General features: G+C 42.4%; 1 protein-coding gene and 1 non-coding gene across 2 annotated transcripts; both read left to right on the top strand.

Annotated features, from left to right (window-relative positions):
- Nucleotides 1-1,049: 1,049 nt before the first annotated feature.
- Nucleotides 1,050-1,120, top strand: TRNAC-GCA. The gene has a single exon. It is a non-coding gene; the product is annotated as a tRNA-Cys (tRNA).
- An 8,504-nt stretch (nucleotides 1,121-9,624) lies between these two features.
- Nucleotides 9,625-10,758, top strand: LOC120694137. Its single transcript, XM_039977304.1, has one exon. The coding sequence runs from the start codon at nucleotides 9,625-9,627 to the stop codon at nucleotides 10,756-10,758; it is 1,134 nt and encodes a 377-aa protein (XP_039833238.1).
- The last annotated feature ends 10,385 nt before the right edge of the window (nucleotides 10,759-21,143 follow it).

Below are 21,143 nucleotides of genomic sequence, written 5' to 3' on the forward strand. Positions count from 1 at the left end.
CCTTACACTAACTATACTCTTTTCTGCTCTTCAAGTAGGTGGCGTGGACGGTGTGTCCCTTGCCTATTCTTAAGTGACTTTGTTTGGATTCTGTTTATGTGTTTTTCTAGAATTGGTATGTTGCACTCGTGTTCTGTAAAGTGTGCTAAAGTGGTATGTATGTGCCTTATGTTCTGTGCATTGCGGGCTTTAATTGTGTGATAGTTTGTTTCTCGGACAGATAACTAGTAAACAGCTTAAAAAAGAAGGAAACATAGGTTGTTTGTAACTATAAAAGACAGTACATTATCAGCAGCATTAGGTAATAATGTGTCTCTAGTACTAAATCACGCGTACCAGCATGTACAGATATATGCTCAATTGGTTGTTATAAGTACCTTCAAAACAAAAGATGATCGAAATGCCAAATTGATCATAGTAGCAAACAAAAGAGATTAGGGTTAGAGGAGATAGCAAACATGGAGATTAATGCTTCTTCAGGTTCTAATTTAGATTCTTAACCCGATCCAATTGCAGTCTGAAGGCCTCTTAACCATCATCTCGGTTCAGCAGGCTAGCTTCCATTCCTAACTCCATTCATTCCTTATTTTTAAAGAACAAAGATGAGTTCAAAAGACAAAGATGAGAGCACTGGTGATTCAGTAAGTTGACTACTTTGTTCGCACTTTCTATTTGCGTAAGAAAAGTATGCTCCTTTCCCTCCTCCAACTGCCAGAGTTCACTAGCGCGAAAGAAAAATAGATGGATTGAGCGACGGGACATTAACCTGGATTTAGCCCTCCTCTCTACTATCTACTGGCTAGACCTCATATTAGACCTAATCCCTCCACCACCACAACCAAGACCCAATTCAATATCTTAATAGGAAGAATGTCTTGATCCGGAAATGATCGTACCAAAAGGAAAGAGTAGAGAAACCATACTCTGGCGCATAGTTAGTGGTAGAATGCTTATTGAAAAAAAGAGAGGGTTTAGTAATCTCCTGCAACGATAAAGAATTAGTATAGTAAATGGATGAATAAGATTTCTCTCGATTTAGAATCGGATTTGGCGGCATGGCCAAGCGGTAAGGCAGGGGACTGCAAATCCTTTATCCCCAGTTCAAATCTGGGTGTCGCCTGACCCACTAAATACTTTTGATTTCTTATTATCATAAGTAGTGTTCGAGATCACAAGGCTAGAATGTCTTGTGTGCGAAATAGTGCCATTGGTTAGTGAAGTTAGCTGACAATCGTCATATCATATCCATAGTCTAAGGACTCTAAAGAAGATAGTGAACCTGAGGCTGTCTCCAATCCCACGAGTCCAATAGGAAGAGCTAGTCCTCTAAAGTAAAGTAGGCGAATTCTGGCTAAATACAAGAATTCTTACTTTCACGGCCATCAAACATTCCAAGACATCTCTTCAAGACTATCCGACTCAGCTCTGCGTAGGCAGAGCCAGGAACTAGATCCGTATCCCATGATCAGTAATCTTACAATTACACAACCACCAGATCCTTTAGGTTTGTTCGATCTATCGATAACTGATAGACAGACGCCTTTGACACTTCCTCCAGGTGGAGTTGATTAACACTCTCATGGTTGGTCGATGGAAATAGCAAGACGAGACAGACATGATAATCTGATAAATATATGTGGTGATCCCTTAACTTAAGCAATATCTAAGAATTCAATGTGTCCAAGATTCAATTGATTGGTTGATATATGTTGGCAATGATAGAAGACAGGTTTATCTCAAAATCCCCACAACCAACACCATTGAGCAACGACATTAGGTTATGTATAGCTGTAAACTTGTACTCCCAGAAGCGATACATGGGCTTAGCCAACTTGCTCGCATCACCCTTAGTTAGAGTGAAGTGTAGTTTTGAGAGACCGTGGGATGCAAGCCCAGGGAAGAAATTCGCCTGGGGAAGAAACAAACGAGCGACGAAATAAGGCTGTATGAAAGAGAAAGCCAATAAGGCATTTCATTTTTCACGAACATTTTTCATTTTTTACGCTCCGGAGAAGATGTGCCCTTTTAATTGAATCAGTGCTAAAAATGGAAAATCAAAAACTCAAGGCGATACATAAAAGGGAAGTTTCGCTTGGGGGTATCGCGTGGGGACAAACACATGGGGACTATTATCAGCCAGCCCTTTTTCTGTTGATGCGAAAGAAGTGAGTGGTCTTAGCCTTTATCCCGCATTGTAAGAAGGGGTTATAAGCAGATGTTACAAGCAAGAAAGAAGAAATAAGATATCTATCACCTAGTCTAACTCTCTGAAGTTGGAAATAGTCAACGTTGACCATCTTAATCTTATAGAAAAAAGCATTTCTTACACTAGCTCTTTCCTATTATTTTTTTACCTCACTATGCTGTCAGTCAGCCCAGGGCTTATTCGAGGAAACATTAGCATATCGACACTAGACGATTTGCAACACATAATTCGTTGTTCACGAGCAACTCAATAGAATAGATTCCGTAGTTTCAGTATCGACTTGCCTGTTGGCAAAGAATCGGAAGTTGTACACCACACCTTTTGTAGTGAAAAGGTTTCTGAAAGCTCTTTCACCCAGCCCGCGGGTAATCCCTTACTGAGCCTACTCAAACAATCTCCCACCCACGTCAATAATTTGATCTCCTATCGGCACCACTTTCTCTCAAGGTCTCTCCCTAACTAAGGACCAGTGGCTCAATTCATCCTTTCGGTCTACGCGCTTCCAGTAACAAGGTGTTTCAATCGTTGTATTTCTCACAATTTTAGTAATAGAAAAGCGGATATAAGGAAACGAACGCATAAGCACACGAGTGCTTAGTAGACTTATTGGTTGAGCTTTGCCCTTCCTCTCGGCAAATTAATCCATGACTTCTTGTTGGATAAGGAATTCCCTTATTCTGATGGAGAAAACGTTGGATTGACTTAGGGCCTAACATTGTTTCCGAATGGTGCTGAAACAGAAGTCTTAGTAGTCGGCAACATTGAATACCTTAGAATGCCCCCAGAAAGGGTATAAATAGGGCTATAAGTAGGCCGTTTGCTATTGCAATAAGGGCTGCTCGCCTTTCCTTTTGACGGCTTGGCTTCCTATCGCTCCTATGTAGTGGTCGGCCTTAAAAGGAGTCTTCCTACCATACCAGCATGCAATACACTATTACTTATGATCCATTACTTCACGGAAGAGATATGACTCCATATATCCACCTATGATATTACTCCAGATTGGCTAGGGTGGCAACCCGGTAGAGAAGCCATATTCTATTACCTATCGGTAGAGAAGCCATATTCTATTACCTATTAAGTAAGGGTGGATTTCTATATTATCCGCTTCCTTCGAGGTCCTCAGAAGAGTAGCATACTCGAAATTTCTTCTTCTGTCGGAGGCCGCTAAGATTGTCGTTCTCCTTTCTTTATACGTTACGTCTTTATCCCTTGTAGTTCTATGCATAGTCAGTACTTAAGCCCCCCAATAAATCAAACCAAAATCAATACAAATCCGCCCCCCTTGGTATAGTTTTGATTCACCCATATCCCTATACAGATCATCCCGAAGCATTTCCATTCTGTTTGATGATTTGCCTCTGAGTTCAAACATTTCAGATCAGAGGTGATGTGAAAAAAAGTAGCTGTGACCCTGAGGAATATTTATATGTTTCCATATGAAAATTTCTGATCTAGATTTCTTTCTCACACTAGCACACGCCATTGCTTCTGATTTCTTTCAACATTTACTTGGAGAAAAAAAAGAATTGGAACACATCTCTACACACCCAAGCTGATACTAAACTTTAGAATTATATATAGAACATCTTGCTAATCCTGACAGATCTCGAAAAGGGACAAGAGGTTTGTTTTGCTTAAAAAGGGTTTTAGTGAGACTCACTAATCTCCATATTAATGGAGAGGTTGGCCCATATTTTAAGAGCTACAAAGGATTGAGACAGGGTGATCCTCTCTCACCTCTTCTTTTTCATTTTGTGGTGGATGCTTTAGCTAACATACTGGAAACAGCTAAATCAAATGGGGTGATTCATGGGCTTGTGCCACACCTAGTGCATGGAGGTGGAGTAAGTCATCTGCAGTATGCAGATGACACTGTGTGTTGTTTGTTGAAAAGAGGGATGAGGATATTCTTCACCTGAAGTTCCCTTCTGTATTGCTTTGAGAGTATGTCAGGTATGAAGATCAACTATCACAAAAGTGAGGTGGTGGTGTATGGTCCTAGTGAGGAGGAGCAGCAAAGAGTTGCAGATATGTTGAAGTGCCAGTTGGAAAAGTTGAAGTTCTAAGATAATCTTAAAAAAGTAAAGTAAAGACCAGGGCGTAACTTCATTCTGTGCTATGAGTAAAAGCAGAGCTGGATAAGGTAGGGGCACTCAATGGCAATGTGATTATTTTCTCCCTCAGCAAGAAAACTTTTCACTTGAAAATTGAGAAGTGCAGTGTAGTAATTTATTATCAACTGGTAGTTATCGTTCAAACTAGATAAAGAAAAATGTAGTATTAAACCAACTCCAATCCTTTTACCAATTAACATCCTAGAAGATTTCACAAAACCATTATCGCTTAGTTTTCGACTTTTCGGAAATATATTGGCAGATGAATTAGTCGTTGTTGTTCTTGTTTCTTTAGTCCCCTTAGTAGTCCCTATACCGGTCATGTTTCTTGGATTATTTACAAGCGGTATTCAAGCTCTTATTTTTGCAACGTTAGCCGCAGCCTATATAGGTGAATCCATGGAAGGCCATCATTGAAGTGACTAGTTTTCGAAATAGTCTTTTTTTTTAGCTTAGCCCAATTCATGCATGATTCCGGATAATCCTCTTAGTTGGAAAACTAAATAGTTCGAAATGCGTATGAATATACAACCTAGAGTTGTAGGGGAGAGAATAGACTATATTACGGAATTGGTAAAGTATATATGCATTCAGGGGGGCAGAGTCAGGTTAGATCTATATCCTTAATGTCTATAAGTCCAGTCAAGAGCATCTAGGCGGGGATGCAAGCAAGTACGAGCCCGGTACCCCTATCCCGCCCGTAGCATAGCGCCAAGAAAGAGGAAGATTGGCTGATTTTGATTCAATAATCGGAGATAAGATAAGAAAAAAAAAGGTAACGAGCTAAGCAAGCAAGCGCAACGAGCAATAAAATTCCCATCCCACGAACAAGCAAGGGATTGAGTACCGATTTCGTGATGCACCTATCCAACGAATTTTTGAGTCAAATGATTGTTTTAAGGTGGGTTCTCGGCTATCACCTTCGGAGCAGTTCAAATCGAAGTTTTTAATAAAGTGGGCTCTGAAATCTCAATATGCCTTGCCTCACCCGAGAGTCACCGTAGGAAGGGGCTCTTTCCTTCAACAAATGGAACTGGTGCAAAAGGAAGTCGATCTTGTCTTACGGAAGACTCCCTGGATCGGTTGTCGCTATCGCTCCCTCCCTTCCTCATTGAGTCACTGGCTGGTCTTGATTGCCCAAGACCCCTGCAAGAATAACTAGTAAAAGCGGTCTGTCCTCCAATTCATCGATTCACAGCCCTCTACGCCAAAGGTTCCTGGAAGCTTTTCATCCTTATTGAGAAATGTACTGGGGCTTGCCTGGTCGGAAGCGTTGAGTTGCAAATCTAGGAATTCTCCTAATCACCTGGTCCAAGAGCTCTTCCTGAAGAAGTAACTGAGCTATACAAGAAAAAAGAATTCGAAAAGGTATGCAAGAAAGCCTCCAAATGAAAAATCTGCCTTCCCACTGACATCTGGCTTATCCCTTTGATCCAAGACTGTGATCTATTGATTCAACCCTTGACCCCAGGGGTCTCCTCTCCCCAACTACACTAGGCTCAAGGTGGAATAACGAAAGGAGGGTGCGTGCGATAGCTATGACAGAAGGGGCTTCTTGTTCTCACTTCTATTTGTCTCAGATTTCTCTCCTAAAGAAAGCCCTTGTTCCCTCAATGAAGTTCAATTGCTTTGACGAGTGAGTCTGATATCTTTAATTTACAAGCGGATTATACGTATGTAAACAGCCTTCCCGCCTGGTTTGAATGAGGAGAGGAAGGATCCGACCTCTAGCTCTTTACTTTTACTGCCTGTGCTGTGCAGCTAAGGAAAGACAACTACACTTCCAAGTCCTAAGAGAATACTAGTATACGATCTGTTATATAAATAGGTAAATGTTCCTTTCCATTATGAATCGCGATTGTATGGCCAACCATTGCGGGTAGAATGCTAGATGCCCGGGACCACGTTACTATTATTTCTTTCTCCTCCTTCATATTAACCTTTTCGATTTTTGCCAATAAATGACGAGCTACAAAAGGATTCGTTTTTTTTCGTGTCACAGCTGATTACTCCTTTTTTTCATTTTAAAGAGTGGCATCCTATGTCCACTATCTCGATCGAGGTATGGAGGTCAGAATAAATAGAATAATGATGAATGGAAAAAAGAGAAAATCCTTTTGCTGGATAAGGGGCGGATGTAGCCAAGTGGATCAAGGCAGTGGATTGTGAATCCACCATGCGCGGGTTCAATTCCCGTCGTTCGCCCATCGCATTATTGCAAATTCCAAAAATGCAATTTTCCATACTCCTAGTTACGTATTTACTTACGGCGACGAAGAATAAAACTATCACTATATTTTTTCCTTTTCCTAGTTCTTCTTCCAAGCGCAGGATAACCCCAAGGGGTTGTGGGTTTTTTTCTACCAATGGGGGCTTTCCCTTTTTGTTTCCCTTCGGAACTGGAACTACTGCTGGAGCATCCAATTCGTCAGTTACGAAAGAGTACCATCCATCCACTTCTGTTTCTGAAATAGTCGGCATCGAAAGCCGGGGCAATTTCCTAAGCTAGGGCTAAGTACCAAAAGCAGGCAGCTATTGAGTATTCACTAAATGAACAAGACAAAGGCCGCCCTTCCTATCATGATCTGAACCAGTAGCTTACAAAGAGAAAGACTCTGATTCGATCAACTTGGAAGTAAGAAAAAGAAAGAATAACACGGACTTTTCACTAAAAAAAGAAACTATCTATACTATAGGTTCCTAGACTCATCAAATAAATAGAAAATCTTCACTGAACAATAGCAAAAGTTCCCACCTAAGTTCGGTATCCCGGCCAAGTGCAGAGTAGAGAGAATCGGGTGCTTCCAGTGATTAGTTATCAGAAAGCCCTGTTTTCCCGAGCCTCCTAATAAAGAAAGGTTCGAATCGGCAGTCTGCTTCTGCCTAAGTATTTGTTTTCATTTCTTTGATTGAACATTCCAAGCTTCCTTTCTATTATACCTAATGCCCATAGCTAGTTTGATTTTTTATTTGTCTATTCTTTTTGAAAAAGCTTTATACGCCCCGCGCGAGAGAGTTGAACAAATAGCATAGCCTCCGGGATGTTGGCCCTAGTGAAGGGGAGCTCTTCGCAGCTGTCAGTGGAAAGATGGAAATTGGTTCTAAAAGAGCCGAGCTAGGGATAAGAGATATGGTTGGTTGGCAGAATGGAAGGAATGCTATTCTAATGGGAACCGGGAAAAGAATGGTTCCCAATACAGGGCCCGAAGAAGAGATCCATGGAAGGAGGAAAGGTGCTGCAGCAAAGACAGATACTTATACTTGGACAGCTTTTTTTCGCAATGAAAGGCAGAATTGGAAAGTATTAGTTGGACAGTACTTGAGGTATCTTGCACAGTCTTGGACAGTAGAAAAAGAAAAAACTACAATTTGGTAATAAAATCTACATGGTTAGAATTGCCATAACGACTATATTGAGGAGTTTCTGAAACGAGAATTCTCATAGATGATACGAAAAGCAATGTACTAAAAGCAGGAAAGTAGCAGTTCTGGGAAAGTGAGAAAGCAAAGGGAGGCACGTTTGTTAACAAAGCGGAACCAAAGACTTCTGCCTACAGCCAAACAAAACTTTCAACTATATTAAATAATGCCAGAAATGCTCGTAAACCAAACCGCTCCAGATGGGCTTCCTACCGGCAGATGTTATACCTTCCCGCTATCTAACGTGTACGGCCCCATAGATGATGCCAAAAAACCGGACTTATTACAAGAGCTTATGCAAATACGTGCTCCTTCCACCTCGTTCTTGATGTAATTGCACCCTCTGTGTGCCTTTCCTCTGCTGGTCAAAAAGTGGAGAGATTGCGTCAACGTGGATTTTTAGGTTAGTGATACAGATGGACAGTAGAGGTGGGTATGTTAAATAATTAAGTTCTCAATGTCGAGCTCATGCAATTGGGCTTAGCTAGGGCCTATATGCAACAGAAGTAAAAACTACTCAAATCTATTTTACGTACCAGATTCAGACAATAGCGGTACTGTTAAGTGCATTTCTCTCTCCTCCACGCATCTAGGAAGAAAAAGTTCATACCATAAGCCCACCCACAGGCATTCGGGTCAAACTTGAAGCGGATATGAGGTAGTTAGATACTTGTGTACATGTCCCCTCCCACGTCGCTACAAGCAACAAAACAGCAGTTCCTATCGATTGAAAACCTATACTTCACTTCCAGATTGTCTGAATCAACCCTGTCCTATGCCAACCAACCAAACCTACTTGAGAAGGGAAACCTACTTTCCAACTTGCTTGTGACATTCGTGTGAAAAGATCAGGTTCAATCCTCGGTTGCGCAAAAGAAAGCTAATGCTTTCCTAGGCTTTGGGAAGATGCGAACCGCCATTGTTTACAAACCAAAGGCACATTCTTTTTATTGTCTTTTATACCTACCTCTTGACTTCACTACATACTGTGCAAGGGACATGAACGTTATACTGTGCAACGTCGCGGCATCCCTAGTCCTGTCCCTATTGGGGCTATACGAGAAAAGTGCCATGCTTATGTTCCACTACTCAAGCTGAAAAAACTAGTTGCATTCACTGAATGAATGCGATTCTACTACACTAGGGAACTCTCGGGTTGATCAACTCACCTAGCTCCGATAATAGTCAACTCACCTAGTGACATTCGTTGGTGCCGATTCGACATTTCGTAACGTCAAGTCACCCCTACACTTTCATTCCCCTATTTTGTTAGGAGTTTTGAAATGAAGAAATGCAAGGCTTATGTTCACGGCATCCCTTCAAACTACTACCTGTCTGTCCCTACTATACCTGGTACTACCTTAGACCCACGAACTATCTAAGCGAGCTCACTCACTATTTACGTAAGAAATCTCAATTGACAAGTTCCATTGGAACGTGCTTATGTGACTTAAGTCAGGAAAGAAGCAATGATATTTGCAAACCATTCTATTCCCGATTCTCTTGACTATCGGGCTCGTAACAACAATGAACTGCCGCTACACTGCCGATAACAGTCCCTACAGCTATTCAAAGTCAAGTTATCATTCACGAAAGGTAGACCAGCTTACTATTGACTAGACCTCCAAACTAGAAACTAGTTTATCAATCAATGCTTATTCGTTTATTTGTCACAATAACATAAAACACGTTAACCGAGTACTAATAACGTAATTCCGTTCCGGCACGGCTGCTTCCATTTTCTTTACTCTCGTTTTCTCACTACTCCCTTTTACGAACCAAATAATAGAGCCAGGCAAAATATAAGAGAAGACTACAACTGATCCTCTTCTCCCAACGCCACCGTTATATGTACCACCTGCCTTCCGGCCTAGCCAGCCAATGGCTTCTCCACAGGACCAGCAGGTACCTCAGCAGTCCACTACTACTACTGCTGGACAGCCTAGTTCTTCTACACCACCAGCTATAGCTCCTAATGATCCATCATCAATCAGTTCGACTTCAGTTCCACCTGCCAAGCCGAAGCTGCCATTTCCAGAACGGTTTGAGAAGTCAAGTGAAGACAAGCAGTTTGCTAAGTTTCTGGAGATGATGAAAGATGCGCAGATTACCATCCCCATCCTTGATGCTGTCTTACATGTTCCGATGTATGCAAAGTTCTTTAAGGAGCTGCTCACAAAGAAGCGAAACATTAACGAGCCAGAAGTGGTTACTCTTACTAAGGAATGCAGTGCAGTCATTCAAAATAAGAGACCTCCCAAGTTAGATGACCCAGGCAGTTTCTGTATTCCATGCTTGATAGGATCTAAAAGTTTCCGTGCTTTATGTGATCTTGGCTCTAGTGTGAGTGTGATTCCCCTCTCTGTCTGCGAGGCACTACCTTTGGGTGATGTACGGCCGACTACCATGACTCTCCAGCTTGCTGATCGCACTTATCGCCATCAGGCAGGCATTTTGGTTGATGTCCCTGTGATAGTTGGTAACTTCGCATTTCCAGTTGATTTTGTTGTCTTGGAGATGGAGGATAAGAGCGAGCCTATTATTTTGGGGAGACCCTTTCTAGCTACTGCAGGGGCTGTCATCGATGTGAAAGATGCTAAGCTCACGCTTCAATTTGGTGAGGAGAAAGTCTCATTTGACATGAGGCATCCAACTCACCTTCCTCACTGTCCAGACCTGTGTTTCACCATTGATGTGATTGATGAGTGTGTTACTGAGACATATTTGAGTTCAGAGGATGTGTCAGCATTGGAGGATGAGAAGTCTATTCTTTATAATGAGCATACTTCTATTGATCCATCTCCTGTAGCTCTAATTGATTCTTCTCAGGAGGCTTCTCTTACTTATGATCTTATACCATCTTCAGCTCCTAAGGTAGATCTGAAACCTCTTCCTGAGCATTTGAGATATGAGTTTCTTGGATCTGATAATACATATCCTGTTATTGTGAGTTCTCGTCTGACTCCTATGGAGATTGACCGTCTTCTTGAAATTCTTCGTCGATATCGAGCTTAGGATATTCTATAGATGATATTAAGGGTATCAGCCCTACAGTCTGCATGCATCGAATCTTTCTCGAGGATGATGTTAAGCCGACGCGTGAGCACCAGCGTAGGCTTAATCCTCATTTGCAAGAAGTTGTAAAGAAAGAGGAAGCTTCTTGGTGCTAACATCATTTATCCTATCTCTGACAGTCAGTGGGTCAGTCCAATTCATATTGTACCCAAGAAAGGAGGCATGACTGTTTTAGCAAATGAGAAAGGTCAAATGATTCCCACTAGGACTGTCACCGGTTGGCGCATGTGTACAGATTATCGCAAGCTTAACAAGGCCGCCCGGAAGGATCACTTTCCTTTGCCTTTTATTGATCAGATGCTTGAGAGGTTAGCATGTCATTCTTATTTCAGCTACCTCGATGGGTACTCAGGCTTCTTGCGGATTCCGATACATCCGTCGGACCAGGATAAGACAACATTTACCTGTCCTTATGGTACATTTGCTTACCGACGGTTGCCATTTGGTCTCTGTAATGCCCCAGGGACTTTTCGGCGATGTGTCATATCTATCTTCAACAGATTTGATTGAGAAAATCATGGAGGTCTTCATGGATGATTTCACTGACTATGCAGTTGCTTGTCTCTCTGGGTCAAGTGCTTACTTATCAATAGACTGAATCAAACGTTCTGTTTGCAGGATTCAAAACAGTTGCTTCCTCCACCTTATAAACTTGCCTACGAATGCATGTTGGAAACGAGGATATGAGCGCTGAATTCTTCTTTTCCGAGGCTGATTCTTCTTACCTGACTCCCCTGTTTGTTACAACTGATGCCCCGCCTATAAGCAGGTAGCTTGTGAGCTATCGATCAATTGTGAATGTTCTCATAGAATTTTATCTTATTCACATAAGTCTTTCATTTCGTACATGTTTCCAAGAAAGAAATTAGGACAACCAATTAAGCATTGGATGAGTCAAAGGCTTCTTCGAGCATTTCCAGATCAACTAGGACAAGACTCAATAAAGTCACCAATGTTGCTGCTTGCTTGACTTTGCTTTTTTGAATCTACTTCTTTGCTTGTCTCGCCAATGAAGATACTGCATCATCTCTATACTTGCTAGATAACCAACACTTTGCTTCCCATTTCTTTTGCCTTTGGTAGAATTAGATCGATCTCCCAATGCTTATATATGTGGTGCCCCATAGTGATGAATGGAGCAAAAGCTAGGCAGAATTAGGAAGCATCAGCCCGGAATGACCCCAAGACTTATTTGCAGGAATCATAGCCAGCCAATAGAATTACTCTATGAATATAGCAGCGGTGACGCCATGGATCAAGGAAGAAGGTTTTGTCTTATCCCAGCAGCAATGAGAGCCTCTTTCTTCTCCTGATGTGAATACACAAACCCCTATAGCGTCCGACACCACTCGCATACCCTAAAAATTCTTGTTGTGGGGCAAGTGAAAGTACTTTGATATGCCCCAGTGGTCTTCGAACCTTGGTATTTCGAATCAGATTGATAGCTTTTTGAATGGCTGCGGTTCCGGGACTCTAGTCTTTAGTTCACAGGTTCTACATTAGGTTCACGAAACGGATACCTATCTACACTGCAAGCTTCTTCAACAGGTCATTGGACATCACCCTCACTTCTTCTAGCAGGAAAGCGCGTTAAGAGGTAAGATCGTACCTCAAGTCAAAGGGCCTCGTTATAGTTGGAGGCAACACAACACACGCTGAACAAACCTCAACTTGCCTATTTTGTGTAACTGGTTGAAACTACTAATTTCCAGTTCATCTTACGATGGTATACGGTGACGGGCCAACCTTCTATACTAGTGCATTCATAGGAGGACGAAGCAGGAATGCTTGTGATGCTTGCTGTAAGCTACTAGCTAGAGATGTGGACTTATTGCTTCTTCAATAGGGGGAAATGAAGTAAGTAATAGACCAAGGATGGATTTATTAGGCTTTTGCAAGGGTTAGCTAGCTTGGGATAGCCCCGGAGTGGCGGTAGAAGCACCGGAATAAAAAGTAGTTGTTGGTAAGTGAGTTGACACGAGGTTTCGGATATGATAACCGAGATAAGTAGACTCAAGTACAGTCAAAGCATTGGAAAGGAATAGGACTTTAGGCATATGGGCAACTGGCATTCAAAGATAGGTAGGTTTATTTAATAGGCATGCACGAGGTAAGCATATTGTTGAGAAGCAATTTTTGACAAGTAGGAGCTAGTAGTATAGGCAGGCATTTATGCTAGGCTTGTGAAACATAGGATAGGTATTCTAGCAATAAATGGAATATGAATCTGGATAGCTAGCTGGTATTTTCTAAAGGAAGGTATTTCAAAAGGGGGGTTCTCCTTTTGGAAAGGAGCCGAAGACAAGTGGATACCGTTTACTAATAATAAGAGTAGACTAGGGCTTCCAAAGCTAGAGACAAAAGAAAAGGTAATTATTGAATCGGACTTGGCTTCTTTTCGGCATGGGCAAAGGTTTGGCAATTCCAACATTAGCAAAGGTTTAATCGGTTGACGGTATCCTTGGGGAAAGGCACCTGCTTTTAGCAATGGTTGTTATTGGCAAAAGGAACACTTTACTCGGCTTGTCTCTGCACTAGGCTGAACCAATTAGTCTTCCGTGTCAACTACTCATTTCTGTTTATCGATTTTCTATGCTTTCGTTCCTCAGATATCCCATTCCAATAGCTTTGAGGTGAAACGGCGCCTTAGGTTCCCCATATTTATGTCGGGCTGGAGAGAAGCAAGCTTTGGTCCTTTGCTCGCTTCGTTGAAAGGCTCAACATCCGCCTGGGATTGAATAAAGGCTGAATGCCTATGGGATCAGATGTTTTACTGGAAATTGGGGGGGGCATGATAGGAATATTTTCCTTTCGGATCTAGATACTAGAGGAAGAGATGGACGGTTATACCAGTTAGACCAGACCATTAGTCCTTGAAAACGGTGATGGAGGGGATGGAAGGTTCGCGCGAGTCTTTCACGCCCCACCAGATCCAATCGAAGCGGTAGCAGTGAGTGCGGAAGATTTAGAAACCGCTTTGAGAAAAAGTCTGATCTTTGAATGAGACTAGAGGTATTGGTACAAATGCGAGTACTTAGACTGGTGGAACTGGCACTAGCCTGGTAAGCATTATGACAAAGAGGGCAAAGCGGGCACTGGCTGTAAGGAATTAGGATTGGACAGAACCAACATCGAAAGCTACTCCAACGGAAATCGCCTTGGCTGGAAAGGATTACTTAAATACACAAATGGAATCAGCTGGATCGTATTCCCGAGCTCCCTAGTTGAAGCTATTCCTACTTTATTTAAAAGAGATTGACTTCCGTGGAAGAAAGTTTTGATTTACCACGGCACTATTTCAATCTTCCATTTCGCCCTGGGCCACAGCCTAGCCTTGGTACTTAGTAAAGCGTAGCGATGCGCCAGGACCGTATTATATGATAATAGATGAATCCGTTGCCCTTGCTTGATTAGTTCCTGAATGTTTTTTACGAATACCGAGAATGCAGTTATAGAAAGTGCTACGGGGTGTCAGGTGCTTCCTCAGAGAAGGAGCAAAACGAAATTCAATTCAACCTGGAACTTTGACAACTACTCCCGATGCTTCTGCTCTCAGCTAATATCGATAACTCGCTTGAAGTATAAACTTTCTTTCATAATAAATTGATCTTAGACTGGTCTAGGGTTCGCCTTGTGATAAGATAGCCCTATCCCGGAAGTGATTCATCAATCAACATGAATTTTGGATATGTACAGCTTAAACTCCTCCCTTTCTGAAGAAGTTATGGCGCAGGTGCCCTTGAATTAAGACTTCCCTCCGCTCATTAGATCTGGACCGCTGGTGAATTTCTAGTCTAGAAAGATCTTTGCGAAACCGAATCAATTGCTTGGGTTCAAGTTCTTGTTTTTACATAGCTTAATCAAGAATTCCGCTAACACTACTCATTTCTTTGCTTACAACCTTAGCGGCCTTCATCTATTTCCCCCCGCCCGGAACTACATCCCATTTGATGCTCTCGCCACACTCAACAACCTACTACTCTTCTTACGCCTTGCTTCTTTCTGTCTCTTCGATGCTTGAGTCAGTACATAGAGAGAGAGTCAGATGGTGCTTTGACCCAGGTCAGAAAAAGCGTGTGTTATGCATCCGGAAAGAAAGGGGTGGAGAAGGTTCATTTATCAGGAATCTACTTGTTGCATAATGCACATGCCACAAACGAGAAAGTGGAAGCACACTCAGATGAAGAGGATGGTGAATTGATCAATAATCCCATGTCTTTTTTTGCTGAGAAATCTTGGATCAAGACATACAAGGCAGCATTGGTCAAACATAGGACTACCTAGGCTAGGTCATTCATTGCTTGGTCCGCTATATTCGTTTTGTCTTCTAGTTCTCCACAGGGACTTCCTACTACTCCGCCGAATCTCTCATCTGAGAAAGTAGGTCACCTGGGTCGGGTAAAGCAGCGTAGATAAGGCTGGAGTTTATGAACAAGTTGATGTCTACTAGGGCATTGACCGTACAAGCAGGTAAGTATAGGGCTCGGCTAGGAATTCGTTTATGCTTATATTTATAAGCTTTCTTCTCACTAGGTAGGGCGGGCAGTTGGTCTTATTGCCCTGCATCATATGAGAATGAGTTCTTCCACGAAATAGAGGTCGTCTATGGTCTTTGTGGCATTGATGGATAGTACTGGTCTGTTGTCAACAAATAGACTGGCTAGGTCACAGTCTGCTAAGTCTACTAGTGGGATATGAATATGCATTAGTAGTAGTTATTGCTGCCGGATTGGTATTAACAGTTGGTCAAGTCTAACGTAACGTTTTTTCAAGTAGAAGGATAGGGCATTAATTACCTGGGGTCGATAGGTACACCTTTATAATCAATTATTAGCACAAAGCTCTCATCTCACTTTTCATAGGTAGGCGAAAACTCTATAGTGATAGTGTATATTGGCTTTGATTCTTTCTATTGTTATGGGAAAGGCATATCCCCACCCAGTTCTTCTTCGTCTTAATTAATAACTCCTTCCTGAACTTCAAAGTACGATAGAAACTTACTTATATCTCGTAGGAAAACTAGAGAATGAGCCATCTCCATCTCGTAGAGAAACTAGAGAGGTGCTGGGCGCAGCTGAAAGGAAATCCAAGAAGAGTCCATGAAAGGCTAGCACGATTAGGATCCTTTGTAGGGTTTATCTCGGAAGAGAAGGCTATGAAGCGAACATCTCTTCTTTGGGAGAGAGGGGAAGATCTATGCAGGACACTTAACCCGTGCCGGAGGACTGCACACAGCTGGTACAACCTCGTGTGGTACATTTTACATGTTCTTACAAGTCCGATGGTACAGTTGACCTAGTATCGAATTATTATAGATTCCGTTGGCAGCCATTGCCCCCCTGCATGTCGTCTGACACGACCGAAACGAAACTTTACACCCCCTAGCAGCCCCCTGTCGGCATCGAAAACGGAGGGAAGTGCGCGTGCTGATGTTTAATCATGCGATGCCAATGATGTAAGCGCGGGCCCGCAGGTGCAGACAGGTTCGTCGGGGGTTATGCAAGCTTCAGAGGTGGGGGGTACGATTGTGGAAGATCGCGTGGAGGCAGGGGTTGGAGATGTGATGCAAGGGTGCGGGGAATTGGGTGGAAGGACAGTCGTTAATGTGGAGTCAGGTTTGACGGGCGTGAGGCAAGAAGTGGAGGGAAGTGGGATCTAGATTAGAAGAGATAAATACGATATTCCTGATCTGATACCCGCGGACGATCCCTAGCCTAGCTTGGCAATCCCTTGAAAATGCAATGCATTTTCCCTTGAGATGAAATTGCTTTTCGGTGGCAACTCAAAAAAACTCTCAAATCAACTCACGCATATTCCCTTGCTTCTGTTAACTACGCATATCTCCTGTTTCTATACTTGCTAGCTAGCAACCTCTTATCACACAGAAAGCGTGACATGAATGCATACCCCCGTGTATACAACTCCTTACTATCTCTAATATACCGTTGCTTGTTCGGCGCATAGACCTATTATTATTATCGGTCAGGCTTTCCTTTTGAGCAGGTAGGAGTACTATGGTGATGAATGATTCCTTTCTTGATTCTGTGGTAGCAACTATGAGAGTGGAGAAGATCAAAGTTATGGACTTTCTTAATATGTCTAGGTTTCACGGTATTCTTATGATGAAACATATTATTGCCAATAGGCATGAATGAGTACTGAAGCTATTAAAGAGAAAAGTTTACGTTTATGAGTTTTCATTCCTTCCTTTGATATTGGTTTTGATGAGTGTGAGTAAAGAACTTAGCTTTTCAGAGCATAGACTCCCATACCAACTTCAACTCTACTTAGCTATGCCGAGACAGGCGGATGCACAACTGACTTCACTGAAACTATGCGAGTTGGTATCGACTTGACTTAAGCTTTCAATGCAAGTTCAGTATCGGACCTATCATAAGAATAAGTTTCATAAGTTCCTGAGCTTGGCTCTAGAAAAGAAAAGATTGTAGCTGCAACTTGAACTGGAGAACACAAAGCAACTGCTCCTACTAAGAATAAGAAAGCTGCTGACCCTGCAGAAGAAAGATTTGGTTTTGCCTTAGCTGCTTATAGTGCTGCTTTCCCAACAATACCAACTTAAACTTCAATCTAACAATTACCAACTGCTTACCCTCGGTAAATTAATTAGTCAGAAGTCCTATTTGGCGACGCTTGGCCTACTTCAACAACTGCTTAACTGAGCGAGGAGAACCATTCCAGCATGCGCAGCATGGTGTCGAGCCCAAACTTTTGACGAGGCTGATCATGACAGCGCCACCACATCACGTTTATGTTTCAATGGCGCCTAACCACACATCACTTTTCCACACATCACTTTTGAAATAGCCAGACTAAGTGAACATTAGCGATCTCCGACTTCCCGTTTCACAAATTAATGAAAGCATCCGCAGCTTGTCATCTTTTTGTATTGAGAACCATCCCTAATGCCACAATTGTTTAGAATCCACTCATACGATGATTTCAAACTAACTGGTGTTTTCTAATGAGCGTAGGTGGCTGAAGCTAGGATGTTCAATGTCTCTTGATTAACCTCACGGTCTCTTTTATCCCCTTTTCACGTGATTATCCAACCCGGTTTATTGTGACGAAAAGAGAATCAGACTTCTAGCTAAATCTCGTTCATGGAAGTGAAGAAAGCCGGTACGGTAAATTCTTCCCCGGAAGTAAACGAAGGCAGGGAACCATAGCTCATACCCATCAAAAGCATCCGCGATATTGATTAGAAACTATTCATAGCGTGCACGTTGGATTTGTTTATCCTAAATACCCACTCTTTCACGTTATATCTAATTAGGGCTCTTCTGCTTTGAAAAATGAATCTTCTGCTGGATCGCTCTCTAAAAAGAGTGTTCTGCTCTAAATAATTTCATGCGATAAGTAAAGGTTCCACTGCCTGAGAAAGTAGATAAATTCCTTCCTAACCTGGCTGAACAAGGTAGCCTGGTAAATAGATAGCTGAATTGGCTTGAAACAGATGAAAGTTATAGCAAATGAAAAAAAGGTATGTATTCGTGTAACTCGTACAGTAACAGCGACTGTTACAGCTTTCCTCACAGGAACTCGATCCCCGCCAGCAACTGTGTGGAACAGGATCTACTTTGACTGTAACATCATCTTATGCTTTTCGCTGCGCGCCTGTTGTATCCCGATGACCTGGTTTTTCAGTTGTTTCCCGATGACCCGATCTGCCGATCCCCCGATGTTTTGATCTCCTCTCTGTTCCGATGAACAGTGTAAGCTGCGACTCCGACCTGTACCTGTCCCTTTCCCTGTGAGTAGTACCTACTCCCTTAGTGATGTGTGAAAAGTGTATGGATACGTGTGTTTTTTAATATGTGAATTTTTCTATATTTCTCTGAGTGATCTCAGTGTCTTCGTTCTGGTAAGAGCCGCGGAAGACCAGAGCATTGAATGAGTGACCAGTCCTTGGCTGACCTGTGCTTCGTATGGTGTGTTTTACCTGAGTAGGGTAGACGAGTTTCAAAGACCTTAGTTAACGTACGAAAGTATGCCAAATGGAGCTCAGTCTCCCATTCAATCAAGCTAGCGCTCTAAGAAAGTTCTTTTTCGAGTGCTTGTGATTTCATCCTTTCCGAGTGAGTCTTCGGCCCTAAAGCTTTCGTAAGCTAAGGCGAGAGATTTCCTACTTTGACCACTGCTGTGACCGCTTTATGCAAGAGTTCCGGTATATGCAGCATGCACCCAGATAGCCAAAGAAGGAAGGAGCGGAAGGGATTAGTACTAATAGGCAAGGAAGTCGTCTGACTTGGGGCGTGAAATCCGATAACTCAAACTGGTCTGTTTCTTTACCTTAACCTACCCCGCGCGCGGCTTGAGTTTACTTCTTCTCCGCCTCATATATAGAGCTTTTTCATAGTTCACCTTGATTCTCTCATATCACTCCAAGTGCTACTCCCTGTTGGTTAGTCTTCCACGAACCCCTCAACGTGGCTTAGGACGAAAAAGAATGCGTACTTGGGTCGTGGTGAGAGTAGTATTTATGCGGCGGCGCACAGTGGTGCATTGAAGGGTGCTCGAGAGTCTGTGTCTCCTTTGAAACCGGCGAATATGACAAAATGAGTAAAGTAAAATCACCTATAGGAAGTACTTCTTCATCTCTTTAGAAGGCAACAAACTTATAAGAAAAAAATCAATTTATGATGCAATAGCCGGTTGCGTTGTGTGCAGTCGCATAAAAGTAGGATTCCCCTCTCGATAAAAATCCTACCTTTGATTTTCCCTGTGTCCTAGGCTTTGAGGTCAAGTAGTAAGTAGAGTAGCCAGGGTAAGCTGATAGACCTATTGCCATAGCTAGGGAAAAAAGTAAAGTATGTATAGAAGAGATGCATATTTCTACGAAGCAAGAGTAGCACCAGTGTAGTAATTCATGTCCAAGGTATAGAAAGAAGGTCCTGTAGTAGTAGCTGGGCAAGAGATGAGTTTATGCCAGGGATAGATAAAGAATAGGTGTTGTATTCGAAGTAGTAGTTTCAGAAGGGATAGGCACGGGTATGCAAAGATCGGTCTAGTAGGGCTTTGAACTAACATCAGCTCTTCTTTATACTCGGTAAACCCATTTACTGCTCCCGATGTTGCCCGATTGTTCTTATACCACATTTCTAAGTTGCACGGGCGGGCTACCAACTCACATTTTGACGGATCTAGATTGTGGTTGTGTTTTGCGATATCATGAAGTGTTTCGTATATTGTCGTAAGTGGAAAAGGCGCGCAGCGTTCTCGATCAGATCTCTTCCTGGGTTTGTCTCCGCTTTTCTTGGGCTTCACTAGTAAATTCTTCGTTTCATTGCTTGTCTCGTCTACGCCTGACAAGATAAGGTCAGAGTGCAATCGGTGCGTGCTTGGCCCGGACGTTAATCTGGCAATAAGACGCAGTATGCTTTTCTCAAATGGTTTGGAGTAAGAGGGAAAGGCGCGGAGTTCGGAGTGGAATCGGCTACCTCAGTGCTTGCCTACATCTCATGTGAAAAAGAAACTCGCTAACGCTCGGGCTTCAACTCCAAACTTGTAGCACTGGTCAACGTACTATTCCTCTTGGCTCTACTACTCTCAAAGAGCATTCAACAAAGAAGATAGCTCTCTAGATCCTATATAGCTAGCTACTCAAGATATAAGTGAATTTTCTTTTATTGCATAAGTAGAGCTGGGTCAGTTCAGGAATCTGCTTACGTTGTAGACTAGTGACTCGTTATCGTCAAGATGGTAAAGGCTGTCTTTTCTCGCTTCAAACCAGGGGCATAGTTTCTTCTTTAGGTAAGGCTCCTCTCTGGAATAAAATTTCATTGGCTCACTAGATACCGAGGCTGGTCAAGCCCAAACACGCAAATCGTAAACATCAAAATCCCTCGAATAAGAAATTTAAGAAATGTGATAGCTCGGTTTCTTCGTCAACATGGGAATCCGAAACAAAGACTAGCCTCTTCAACAAGGGAAGGCTATCTGCCTACATCCACTTACATGGGACTACCTCCTTCCAAACAAACACTCTGATCATCGGCTCAAAATCGATCTGTAGGCATAGGAGAATGAATCGGATAGGGCTACTACTTATTTTTAGGAGACTTACTTACGCGGTACACTTCCTTCCGTTCTCTTTCATCGGCGTTCTGGCTATCAAGTCAAAGTTCGTGAGAAAAAAAGCTGCCAGATGGAGGCAGGCTTCTGAGAAATAGAAAGTCTCTTTTCGCTACTCCTTACTAATAAAAAAGTTAAGATCCTTACGCGTACTCTATTCGGGAAGAATGATCTTCGGTAAAAAGAGAAAGAAGTCTTCAATTAAGCTGTATTAATCCCAGCTTACTCTGGCA

This window comes from Panicum virgatum, unplaced genomic scaffold (genome assembly GCF_016808335.1).
Source record: "Panicum virgatum strain AP13 unplaced genomic scaffold, P.virgatum_v5 scaffold_3553, whole genome shotgun sequence".
Classification (NCBI taxonomy): domain Eukaryota; kingdom Viridiplantae; phylum Streptophyta; class Magnoliopsida; order Poales; family Poaceae; genus Panicum; species Panicum virgatum.